The sequence below is a fragment of the Pisolithus orientalis genome, assembly GCF_024613125.1.
Source record: "Pisolithus orientalis strain OTSU chromosome Unknown F5J12scaffold_42, whole genome shotgun sequence".
Lineage (NCBI taxonomy): Eukaryota > Fungi > Basidiomycota > Agaricomycetes > Boletales > Pisolithaceae > Pisolithus > Pisolithus orientalis.
Window position 1 is genome coordinate 195013 of NW_026260823.1, and position 13519 is coordinate 208531.

General features: G+C 47.4%; 2 protein-coding genes across 2 annotated transcripts; one reads left to right on the forward strand and one right to left on the reverse strand.

Annotated features, from left to right (window-relative positions):
* Window positions 1-2407: 2407 nt before the first annotated feature.
* F5J12DRAFT_785778 (uncharacterized protein) lies at window positions 2408-3696 on the forward strand (the record flags this gene model as incomplete). The annotated part of the gene is made up of 6 exons (XM_051743289.1): window positions 2408-2581; window positions 2632-2896; window positions 3020-3212; window positions 3273-3318; window positions 3373-3428; window positions 3495-3696. 6 exons carry the CDS (start codon window positions 2408-2410, stop codon window positions 3694-3696), a joined length of 936 nt encoding a protein of 311 aa, XP_051596163.1.
* Window positions 3697-12073: 8377 nt separating this feature from the next.
* Window positions 12074-13153, reverse strand: F5J12DRAFT_896704 (uncharacterized protein; the record flags this gene model as incomplete). Its single annotated transcript, XM_051747967.1, has 5 exons — window positions 12074-12279; window positions 12327-12384; window positions 12438-12527; window positions 12591-12830; window positions 12911-13153. The coding sequence occupies 5 exons, from the start codon at window positions 13151-13153 to the stop codon at window positions 12074-12076; spliced, it is 837 nt and encodes a 278-aa protein (XP_051596164.1).
* Window positions 13154-13519: the final 366 nt, after the last annotated feature.

A 13519-nucleotide genomic window follows, 5' to 3' on the forward strand; every position in this document is an offset into this window, starting at 1 on the left:
TACATGCTTAATTTAATCATTTATGCATATCTAGGCTTTCCTACCCAATTAGCTGTTTTCCCATGCCCCTGCAGTGGTCCCCCCACCTTTCAATGCATTGCATATATATTGCCCTTCACAGCACCTGACAATGGGTGCACTCACCTCATTCCTACAACACTTCCCATTAATACAGCACTTCCCTTGAGCAAAAACAAAAGCCTATGGTCATCAAGTTGGTCTATGCTATTACAAATAAGGCTAGTATCAAGCCAGGAGTTAGGTCCCTTCCATATAGCACAAGGGGAGGGGGGACTTGTGGCAGATTCAGTCCCTACTCCTGCAACCAGTGTGAGTTGGTAACCCCAAACCCCTGTAGTGAACACTGAACTGACTGTCAATGATTCAGCATGCTTCCTGCTCAAACAGAAAGCCACTTTGTAAGTTCAAGCTGTCACCCTGCTCATCATGAGTAAAATTCCATGGTTCTACAACCTGCATTCATGACCAGATTAGGCATATGTGCAAGAAACATCCCTGTACAAGGTGCCAGACCAGGTGTTCCTCATGTAAAAGCTGGCATTTGGTCCACTTTGTCCTCCAGCTTCATGGCATTGTGCACCTTGCTCTGTTTCACCTACCTGGTAGACTTGGCTTCCTTCATTCCATCCCCAATGCTAGGTTTTTGCAGTGTGTTAGTGTTAAGTTCATGACTGGGTTGAGGATCAAAGGCTGAAGGCCAAGCACCAGGTGCAACAACCCTTGGTCTTAGCTTGTGTGCTAGACCCTTGCACAAGCCAGGTTGAAGTCAGAGTAAGCCAAGGGGGGTCAGGAGTGAAAGCTGAGAGTTGACTCAAGCTTAAGCTAGGAGCTTAGGGGGTGAACTAGGTTGATATTCAGACTGCAGAGCTAAGTACAATCTACATAGAGTAATATACCAAAGACTGGCAACCCAAAGGCTGGGGTTACCAGTGAGGGACTAAATAGTGGTGCAAGGAACTAACTACAGGTTAAATGAGGAGGCAGGGATTGGAGAGCCAAAGGCAGACACTGCCTTGGCACAAGTGAGGGCAGTACAAAGACTAACTAGAAAAGTATAGTGAGGAACCATGTATGTTTTCAGTGTTCAGCATTGGTGCAGCATTCAGAATGTAAGACCAAACTGTGGGTTTCTTGGCATATGACAGTATCCCCCCCTTAGGGTCAAGCCCCTGAGACCTGCCCTAAGGTACACAAGGTCAGCAGTCACTGTGCTGGTAGAACAAATTGGGTATGAATAGACTCACTTTCAAAATTCCAAGTGATGATCTTGACCTGACAAAGTAATTCTGAGATGAGTTAGGTGCATGGGAGGGGACATGAGGTACTAGTGGTTCAAGGACACAAAGATGCAGAAGACACAGTAGATGCAGGTGACACAAAGACACAGATATGCAGCAGACACAGAGGATGCAAAGACCCTTTGAACACTTTAGACTCACAAATGACACAGATTGTGGGTCCCAAAAAGATGATCCTTTCTTTTTTGTCACAGAGGCGGAATTATATAGTACACAGATAGTAAGGTACAAATCAGAGAAATGTGGGGCAGGTAAAGCAGAATTCTGAAAAACAAAGAGGGCAATGTGTCAGATGTCAAAGCCATACAGAATTGTGTGAAAACAAACTGTAAAGTAGTAACCAAGAAAAACAAATGGGAAAAGATGGGTATCTTCTGACAGGACAAGTGTACATTGTACCATGGAGTGGAACATGAAGGGTAGAGGCCATAGGTGCAATACTGGCTGCAAGCAAAGGGGTACTTGCATTGCAGAGAAAGGTTCATGGGAAAAGAACAAGAGGGGTAACCAGAGTTTTTACTGATGATCTGCACAATTTCCTGGCTACATGGTGAGGTGAAGGTTGAGGTGGCATGACTGCAGAATTCTGGATAGATGTATGTCAGGTTGATGTTGACATGGAATTCCAGGACAATGACTTGTGTGTGTTATTGATGGACAGGGGAGCTCTGAAGGTTCAATGGGTGAGGCAGTGCATGAGGCAGATGCAATAATTCCAAAGATGACAGATGTGGAACTCTGATAGGGGTCAACTTTTGTAATGGCAGAATTTTGGTGTTGGCATCCCTATTTTGGCCTCAGGGAGTATACCACTCCCTACACCTCCAATGGTCTTTGAATGCTGACCATCCTCAGTCAGAGGTCATTGAGTCATGACAGAAGGGTGGCAGAGATTTGGCAGGTGATGTAAACAAAGATGACTCATGTTCAGCCATGTGCCTTGTGTGAGCAAAAACTCTGCACATGGTAAATGCATCAGAAACAGCCCTGTGGAATGAAAAACTTGCCCAGAAACTGTCTCATTGTCAGATTCACCCTTGTTACTCCACCACCTTGCTCTCAGATTCTCACTACCCTTGCCAACTACCATGCAAGCTTACTCCAGCAACAATGCACACCCCATATTCAGCATGAGGGACCAGGTGACCATGGCACTCTTGGAAGCTCTGGGGCACATCTGGGTCCTGATCAAGATGGTGCCACAGCCAGAAGAGAGTTTGGATATGATCTACATGTGGGTGGAGGACTGGGACAAGACTTGGGTGAGTAAACCTTCCACTGCAGTGTGTCACATGTTGACAGAGTTCTGCAGGCTGGCATTCACTCATGGTGGAAATACATTGATGACAACAGGATTACTGTACTGAAGGTTCATGATGAGTGCATGCACAACTACACTGAGGAATCTGTGATGTGCCAAAACATTCTAGTCCTGGGTGCCATTGCCATTGCTGACCTCTGGCACCCAGTGGAACAGAGACAGATCCACATAGATGACATCTTCAAAGACTACCAGGAGAGGATAGAGTTGAGGGTGCAGCTCAAGGTGGAGAGGTTGACAAGGGAACCTTCAATGTGTATGTGCAGACAGGCAGCAAGGGTGGTAGGTGAAGGTCAAGAATGTGTGCCAAGCAACACTGAAGCAGGGGAGTCTATGAGGGGGACTGGATGAGAGGTGAGGCAACAGATGGATAGCACAGGCAAGGGGAAGGGTAAGGAAAAGGTACATCCTACCCTCCAGGAAACTCTGAGTGTGACAGTTAACATTCAGAAAATTCTGCAGGCCACAGACAAAGTTGATGAGCTGGAGAACAATGAAGGTGAATGCCCACCTAACCCTGACCCATTGAAAACTGGTGCTCTGGCACCCAAAGCCAACCTTCCATGCAGGGAGTGTGTGAAGGCAGGGGCTGAGTGTGAAGGTCTACCTGGGGAGTTATGTGAGTGATGCAGGCAGGCCAAGTGGAAGTGCAGCTGGTTGCTCAGAGTGGGTAGGAAGGTGAGTACAAGCTGATTGTGACATGAAGAATGAGGACACTGAACCATAACACAGTGCAAGAATGCTGGTAGTAGAGAGATGGCTGCTGGGCCATCGCATAAATGGACCAAGTCAGTAACAGTAATGGTGATGACTGGGCTGAAACTTTGAATCCCTGCTCACAAACCACCCCCCAGGCAAAACTCTGAACCAACTCCTGAGCACCCAATACCTCATGCTAGTCCCCTTCAACCTCAAACATGCCTCCTCCTCCTGCACCTCAACCTCCTCTCTTCCTTTCATCAGCAACTCCTGCACCTCAACCTCGCCCTGAGCCAACACCACCACATATGGACAAACTGGGAGACCTCAGTGACAGTGGACTCTTTAGCAGACTGACCAGATTATTGGACAATCCACCTGCATCTGATGTCACTGTGCAGGATGAGTCTGAAGTTCCCCCAATCAAAGAAACTCTGCCAGTCACAAACCTGAGCAAATCGACTACATGCAAGGCTCTTGCTGAGCACATCCAACTGTTGGAAGGTTGCACAGATGATGAGGAGTTTGAGTTGACCCAGATCCACCAGATGCTGGGGCTGTTGGTGATGCAAGTAGAGGGGCAGATTGGCACAGTTTAAGGGCAATGCAAGGAGCTGAAGAGGTTGAAGGATCAGCTCAGAGACATGTAAGTATGTTGTAAGGAATCCACATTCCTTGGACACATAAGCCCCTATCATCAACTGTTCTGTGACTATCATTACATCCCCAGACCACTTGCATCCACCACTGTTCACATGCTGTCTTCCCACCTACCTCACTACCTTCCCATGCCCTTGCTCCCTCTTGCACAATGCTATACCCACAGCTGCTGTGCTCTGCTTGCTTCCCTTCCTTCAGACTCTTTCTTTTAACATGGTCTCTGTTCCCTTTTCATTTGTAGTATACCCTCAGCCTCTGTTCAGGCCTGTCTTGTGTTTACACACTGTCACCCAGTTTTCCTTTACTTGTACCCTGTCTTACTTAGGTTCCAGGTTTGCCCAGACTATAAAGCCCTGTACTTAGGTACAGAATGATACCTTTTGGCACTTGGAAGGTCACTATGAGTTTCTTTTTCACTTCATCTACACTGCACATCTTGCATACAGCCATGCACCTACTATGTATACCACTCACACCACTCACATTGCCAGTACTGCCCTGTGGACCATGCCACACACATCATGAATTATTACCACTACCTAGCGCTGAGTCCCACCTTCTAGTCTTGGCAGTCCAGAATCCCTTGGGATGAGCCATTTGTTCCCTTCATTTTATTGTTGTTACCTAAGCCATCTAGCTCATACTATACAGCTACTTGAACTTTTCCTACAACTGGAGCCCACTGCAAGGGATTCTGCTGTCACTTCCAGAAGGTTGCTCAGGCACACCACCAAATGCACTGAACTAGAAAATTTATGCCCCCACTTTTGCAACCTGAACCTGTCAGAGGAGTCCAACCTCTTCTGCCCTGTTTCACCTGTAACACCAGATCATGTGCAATTACCCACTGACATTCCATGGGTACTACCTGCAATCACTCCTCCTGAGATTTTGGCAGATTAGATATCCATTGCACTGGATCACCTAGATCTCACTGCCCCTGATTTTCCTGGTGGCTTTATCCACTCAACTCCCCAAAGACCCAAAACCCTGCCATCACCTTTAACACCCATCACATCATCTGATTCAGCATCACTGACACCCTCTTTTTCCTGTCTCTTTGATGCCTCTGAATCTATACCCAGAATCCCAGTTCCATCTGCCACACTGCCACAACCACTCACTCAGTTGCAGACCACCCATCAGCCAATTAGTAACCTGCTGATGCTTCCACCAGTCTGCTCATGCACTATACCACCCACTCCACACCCACAGCCAATACCCATTCCTCCTGTCACCAATCCAGCACTGCCACCACAGGTTAACCAACCAATGGCTAATCCTCAGTTTCAGATGCCACTCCACAACAGTACACAGAATTCACCTAAATTTAGTGGAGATTCACCCACACAGCTCCCATGATACCTTGAAGACATTGACTTCCTTGGTACTCTTGCTGCTCTCAATGACCATGGCAAGATCAGAGCTGTGGTCTGCTACACTGACCTTGAAGAAGCTGAGATCTGGCAAACACTTCCAGAAGCTGCACCCATGGCTGACAACTGGGATGCCTTCATAGTCACTGTTAAGGGTTTGTCCCCTGGCTGCAAAGGTGATGACTGCTACTGCCATGCAGATTTGCAGTACCTCATTGAAGAATATCAGTCCAAGCCCATGCGAAACCAGGACAACCTAGGAGAATACCAGTGGAAATTTGCCTTGATTTCTGCCCTCCTCATTAAAACTAAAAAGCTAGCAGAGACAGAACAGGACTCCATGTTCCTGAACAGCTTCCTGAGGGCCATTGCAGATCATATTCATCATTGACTCTCCATAGTCCACACTGACCTCCACCCAGATGACCCTTACCTGCTCACAGAAGTTGTCAAAGCTGCCAAGTTTCTTCTGATGGGATCTGCTCTCTGAAGCATGGTACCAATGATGGATACTGTGGCCTCGCCAGCTGCACCTCCCTCACCAGCCTACATGCCACAGGTGCCACCTGCTGGTACTGTTGTCAAACAAGAATACAACTTCCAGACACAGCACCCACCACAGCAATGCAGACCTGGCTGCAGAATCTGCACAGACCCCAATCACTGGATGAGGATGTGCATGCTCATTGAAGTTTATATCTGTGCTGGTAAGATCATGAGGGGTATGGACAACCATCTATATCTTGCAGACAGAAGCTGAATTCCATGCTTCCCTGAATGTGACTCACTGAAAGAAGCTGTTGACCATGTCATGGCTGACAGAGATCAGGCCAGTGCACACACTGCAACTCCAGCTGCTCCATGCAACCCAGCTTCCCAAGGCACAGCTAACCTCTTCTGCATCACTCATCCCACAGTCAATGTGCAGTTGGAGATTCAGCCATCTGCCTTTCTGAACACCATCCAGGTTGTAGATGAATCAGCTGCTGACTTAGAGAACCCTGACTTCCAGGCATACATTGCCCAAGCTTGGGCTACCTATCAGGCAGACAAAGGTAACAAGGGCACAGTCATGTCCTGCAGAATGAAAGCCCACTTTGATGGGGTTGAGATTACAGCTCAACCTGCACACATCTGGCCAACCCTCCATGAGTAGATCCTTGCACAGCCACTGTTGAAGAGGAAATCATTTCACCTGGTGTTCAGAGTTCACATGCCACTTGCCAGGCATCTGAGCCATCTGCACCTGTGACAACATCCACTGCTGTGAAACCATATGTTCCCTCAACTAATCCCACTCTGACACCTGCATGCAAGGATCCTGTGCTCCTGGCAGTCATCCCATCACAAACATCATACCCAGCTCCAGCCTGCAACCAGAACCAGTATCATTACTCATTCCCACTCAAAGACAAAGCTGCACCCAAGCATGTCATGGAGCATGTACTTGAAACCAGTGTTGCCTTGCCAGTCAAAGAATTGTTGGCAGTAGCCCCTGAGTTTTGCAAACAGTTCAGGGACATCACCATGGCCAAGTGCATCACCATGAATGAGATCAAGGTAGCTTGTAGTGATGACAATGAAGGAGTGCATGTACATGAACTGACCAGCCATGACCCTCACCAAACCACACATGAGTACAGAGACTGCATCATCCATGGTGACAACAGTTCCATTGTGGCTCACCACACTCTACTGCTCTGCTGCATCGAAGCCAAGGTCCCTGGGACTGATGTTACAATCAACTGTGTACTAGATTCTGGTTTGGAAATTGTCACCATGCCCAGGCACATCTGGGAGAAGATGGGGCTGCCATTGCACTGTGACCATCTCATGACTATGACCTCTGCTAACATGTCTAAAGACACTACTGTAGGCATTCTAGAAAACCTGAAACTCAACTTTGGTGCTGGGCCAGTCATGCTCCAGGTTCAGGTAAGTGAACATGCCAACTTCAACATGCTTCTTGGGCATCTGTTCATTTTCCTCATGAGCATGGTGACAAATGACTATCCCAATGGTGGCCAGCAGATCACTCTCTGTGATCTGAATGATGGCCACAAGTACACTCTGCCCATGCACCCATGGTGCAAGGGCTGCCCACACAGAAAGTGTGGCAAGCACTGCCACAGTCACCAGAGTATTGTTGAATGGGGTTTTTGAATCTGCCAAATGGTTGGGGAGAGCCTACTAAGACATCCTGTTTTCTGTTCAGCTGCTGCTATCCATTCCTGAGTCCCACAGTTTCTTCCCTAGCCTTCACCTCAATGAACTTCCCTTTTCCCACAGCACCCATGCCACAGAACATACCTGCCAGAATACCCTCACCCTTTTGCCTTCCTCTCCTCCACTCAGATGATACTAACCCCCTCTGCTCTAGCCACTTTTGAGAGCATTTACCAACTAGATCCCATGGTTCACACCCTCATTTACAAGCCAGTTGCCAAGAAGGTTTGGACAGTACCTGCCCTGATGGCAGAGGAATACCACATTGTGTGCAGCCTGCCTGATGATCTGCTTGCTGGTCTCCAACCACTTCCCCCACATCTGCCAGACTTCACTCCAGGCACCCACTTCACTACCAATTGGGCCATGGAGCTCAATCTAGACCCAGAAGACTGGCTTTGGCCAGAAGAACTTAAACTTGTGACTTGGCTCATTTCAGTCCACAAGCCTGTGTTTGCTTGGGACATCACAGAACATGGACACCTAGACAAATGCTATTTCCTCCCCATAAAGATCCCCATGATTCCACACACACCTTGGGTCCAATGGAATATCCCTATCCTGAGCATGATTCACACCCAGGTCATTGTCATGATTAAAGATTGCATCAAGTCCAGGATGTATGAGCCTTCTACAGCAGCTTACTGCTCTCACTGGTTCTGCATAGTAAAGAAAGATGGAAAGTCTCTTTGCCTTGTGCATGGCTTACAGCCCCTGAATGCAGTGACCATCTGTCCTGCCCTTTGTAGAACACCTTGCAGAATCCTTTGCTGGATATGCTGTATATGTGATGATGGACCTCTACTCTGGGTATGACCAGCACATGCTTCATGTTGACTCCCATGACCTCACCACCTTTGGTACCCTGCTCAGACTGCATCAGCTTACTACTCTGCTGCAAGGTCATGCAAATGCAGTCCAGGTATACCAGGGAGATACCACATTCATGCTTCAGGATGAGATCCCACATCATACCTTACCCTTCATAGATGATGTCCCCATAACATCCAAGACCACCTGCTATCAGCACATGGATGGTTCCTATGAGACTATCCCAGAGAACCCCAGGATCCTTCAGTGTTTGCAGAACATTGGAGTCACTGTCTCAGCAAAGAAGTTCATACTAGCTGCTCCCTCTGCTGTGGTCATTGGCCACAAGTGCACCTTTGAAGGTCACATTCCTGAGAAAGCAAAGTGCAGAAGATCCATGACTGGCCTGAGTGCCACAACCTGATGCAGGTTCACAGTTTCCTCAGTGTCTGTGGTGTCCTCTGCATCTTCATCAAGGACTTCACCAAGATCATGCAGCTGCTAGTCACACTCATGTGGAAAGACATACCATTCACATGGGACAAGCTGCAATGTGCTGCCATGCAATGACTCAAGGATGAAATTGTAAAGTCCCTTGCACTCTGAAGGATTGACTATGAGTGCAGTCACAAAGTAATTTTAGCAGTTGACACTTCAGTCATTGCAGTTGGCTGCATCCTCTACCAGCTTGGCAAAGATGGCAAATGATACCCTAGTCACTTTGGATCCATCACCCTCAACAAAGTAGAAAGCCACTACTCCCAGGCCAAGCTTGAGCTGTATGGTCTCTTCCATGCATTGTGTGTGGTACATGTATACATCTTTGGTCTCACTAACTTCACTGTAGAGGTAGATGCAAGATACATTAAGGACATGATAAATAACCCAGATCTGCAGCCTGATGTGATGATCAATTGCTAAATTGCTGGTGTCCTCCTCTTCTCATTCAAACTCATGCACATTCCTGCAGAAAAGCATGCCAGCCCTGACAGCCTGTCCTGCTGCCCATGGTTGGAACTTAACCCACCCAAGGATGATGACCACAAGGATTGGTTAGACTGTTTTTACTCTTTCTCTACAAAGGCTGTCAATGACTGCCCACATCCTATGTCTCTTTTCAATCATGATCACCATTCCTTACTGCCACCCACTGCCTGCATCCTTCTATCTCACTTTCTCTGCAACTGCTGATGCTAATAACACCCCTGATACCTCTGACAACCCTGCCATCCTGTGGTCTGCAAAGGCTTGTGCATGCAAGGCAAAGATAGAAATGATCTGCACATTCCTTGTGACCCACAAGCGACCTCCTGACCTTACTGATGCACAGTACTCCTCCTTCTTTAATTCTGCCAGCCACTTCTTCCTTCTAGATGGCAACTTATGGCATAGGGAACTGCATGGATGGCACCAGCTAGTCATCAATGAGTCCAAGCAGTATCACTGCATCAAAGAAGTGCATGATGACCTCAGACACAAAGGTGTCTTCACAGTCCACACCTGCCTTCTCCTCCACTTTTGGTGGCCTCTGCTTGTTGAGGGCATGAAATGGTATGTTCATACTTGTCATGAATGCCAGATCCACCAGACACAGAAGCTTCATATCCCTCCCACTGTGCCCATGATAGGGGGCCTGTTTCATAAAGATCACATTGACATGGTGCTAATGTCCAAAGCTCATGGCTACTGGTACATAGTACAGGCTTGATGCATGCTAACCTCACATTGACATGGTGCTAATGCCCAAAGCTCATGGCTACTGGTACATAGTACAGGCTTGATGCATGCTCACCTCATATCCAGGGTGGTGCATGTTGCACATGGAAAATAGTACTGTGCTCACATCCTTCATCTTTGAGGACATCCTATGCTGCTGTGGTCTGCTTGCCAAAATCATCACTGACAATGGTCTGGCATTCATTCAAGCCTTGGATGTCCTAGCCACACAATATCATATCTGTCACATCCATATCTCTCCTTACACCTCTCAGGCTAATGGTATCATAGAGTGTCACCACTATGATGTATGCAAGGCCATCATGAAGAGCTGCAAGAATGACAACTGCCACTGGCACACCATTGCACACTCCATGTTCTGGGCTGAGCAGGTCACCATTCTGAAGTCCACAGGTTTATCCCCTTACTTCATGGTCCACAGGTCAAACCACTATTCTTGTTTGACCTCACTGAGGCTACTTTCCTTTTGCCCCTATCCCATGATGATGTGACACTGCTGACTACCACAGAACTGATTGCTTGGTGTGTATGCCAGTTACAGAAGCCTCAGGATGACCTAGACCAGGTCCATGATAGCATCCTCCACACACATTGCCAGTCTGTCCAACAGTTTGAAGCCACCTTTCAGCATCACATTAAAGACCGTGACTTCACCCCCAGCACCCTTGTGCTCATTCACAACTCCTGTGTAGAGAAAGAACTGAACTGAAAGACAAAGCCATGGTACACCAGTCCCATGGTCATCCTTCATTGGACCAATGGGGGCTTGTACCTGCTGGCTGAGTTGGATGGCTCCATCTCCTAGCTCCACTTTGCTGCATTCCACCTACTTCCATACCACCTGCAGTCACAAACTCATGCAACTGTCACTCACATTACTGGGTTGGATGATGAAGGACCAGACTACCTTCTTGAGGAGGCTGAGGATGACCCCACTGATGATGAGGTAGAGGCTTTTGCCTCAGAAAGCTGACTATCTGCCCTTTCCAGTACCCACAGTCTGTCCATCACACCCTCCCTCCATACCCTCTTCTCCCATGATACCCATACCTCCTTCCATGGCTTCACCCACTTCTTTGCATCTTCTTCCACTACTCTCATTCCTTCTCCCATGCTGACTGGGGAAAGCCAGCATTCAAAGTCCCCCACAGGGGTGACCAGCATACCACTCACTCCATCTGACACCAAACATAGTTTGTTTCTCCTCATCTGTTTTACCCTGGGTTTCATCTGGAGACCTCTGTTCTACCCCAGGTTTCGTCCAGTGATCCTACTGATAGCTAGTCCTCACTCAAAAAACATAAAAACCGCTAACAAAATGTCCAAAACTGTCCAGAAAAATAACAAAACACCAAATAAGTATATAAATAAACCAACATCACTCCTATGCCTTCTCTTACTAGTCTTGCTGATGCCATCCTCAGCTGCTATACTCTGTGAATGCCCACAACTACCCTGCACATTTCTTCTTTGAATATGCAGTCAGTGTGTGCCCCTTGATCTATTTTCCTTTCAATTCTCCTTCTGTCTCCTTACAATTAATACACAAAGACTGTCCCAGTTACCCAATTCACAGTCCCTTCATTCTCTCTTCAAGACATTGTCACATCTTACTGTCAACACCATACTATGAGGACTCATTGTTAAGAGAAGTCAAAAGTTGCATGAAGAAGACAAGTCAGGCAGTAGCCCATGCACTGTATCTTACTGCAGCTGCACTGTCCTGCAGAGAGCATTCAAGCATGTCAAGTCATTTTGTGTCACAGTGTCACACAGAAGGGAACAAAGCAGTATATTTAGTGCTGTGTGTGCCTACATGCAGATGGGAACACATAGCAAATACAAACTAGCTACAGTTGGCCCTACTTGACCCCAGTCTTTTCCAGTGCCTTGGTGAGCTGGTCAACATGCACTTGAAGGCAGAGCTAAGCTGCATGCAACTCTGTGGCCTCCACATGCAGCAGCCTCAACAACTGCAAGAGATCAGCTGCAACCTTGCTGTTGAGCCCTCCTTGCACAGGGGCCTTACCCTTCACATGTGCATGGCTCTCAACTACTTCCACTTTGTTGTTGTCATCGTTGTCAGCAGCCCTCTTGGATGGGCCAGCCCTTGCAGCCTTCGAAGACCAAACTACTTGATGTCAGCTGTAAGTCTCCTGTGGCAAAGCCACCACTTACCAACTGATGTGCCAGCCTGCACCTTCTTTCCTGCAGCCTTTGTTGACTTCTCACACCCCTGCTTCATTTGCATGTCTGCCCAATGGGTCCTGTGCAAGCTGTCTTCTTCACCATGCATTGCATGCATGGGACCTTGTGGAGGATCAAACTGGGCAGAACAATGATCTTGGGCTTGTCCTCATCTTCACTCTCTGTGACAGTCTGCTGCAATCACTTTGGACTCCAGTATCAGCTGCTACCACACCATTCAAACTGTGCACTTACCTTCCAAACAGGCTGGGACACCACCTTGACATGCAACATCTTCTCCATTGCAGCCAGCATGATAGCACTTGTCTCCTGCCCTCCAACCTCCTGTGCAGCTTCCTCTCCCATCTGCATGTCCTTGTTGGTCTTGTGCCATGCAATCTCCTCACTCACCCACCATTCATATGCCTCATATGCTTCCACTATTACTGGCCCATCTGCCACATCTATCCTCATGTTGATGGGGAATACTTTGCCCTAGGGGACAGTCAATGCAGCAAGTTGCAATTAAACCACACACTTACTGATTGCTTCTCTCACCATCGCATCCACATCACCTTCTCCTCCCACAAGTTGTCCCTGTGTGGAAAGAAAAGAAAGAAAAAGATACAGAGAAAGGTGTGCTGCTCATCTGATTCATCCAAAGGGATGCCAGCAAGTGTGGGATCTGGTAGTGAATCATCTTCCAGGTGATCTAAGTCATGTGCAGAAATTCCAGTCAACTGCATGACTTTGATATGCAAGGTGTTCTCTGGGAAATAGGGATAAAGACAGAAGGCAGTGAAACAGAATATGGACATGGCACCATCTAATTCCACCAGGACATATGAGCCTCCTTTGGTACACTGAATGATAATCATGGGGCCTAGGTAGCATGGTTTGGTCTTGTGATCTAGTTCTCACTTGATATGTGAATTCCACACAAGGACAAGTGACCCAGGTTTGAAGTTGAAGTCTTGGATGGTGTGTGCAAAATGCATGATGAAGTCTTTGACTGACACAAAGTGGGATTTCAGAACAAGATCATGGATGCAAGCAAGATCTTCTGGACATTTCTGGAGTTGGCAAGCATAATGGACAATGAGTTCTGATATCAAGTAAAATTCTGCCTCAAAAGGGGCTAAGAATGTTGCCTCAGCAATGTCAAAGGAGAGTCTAGGTTTGAT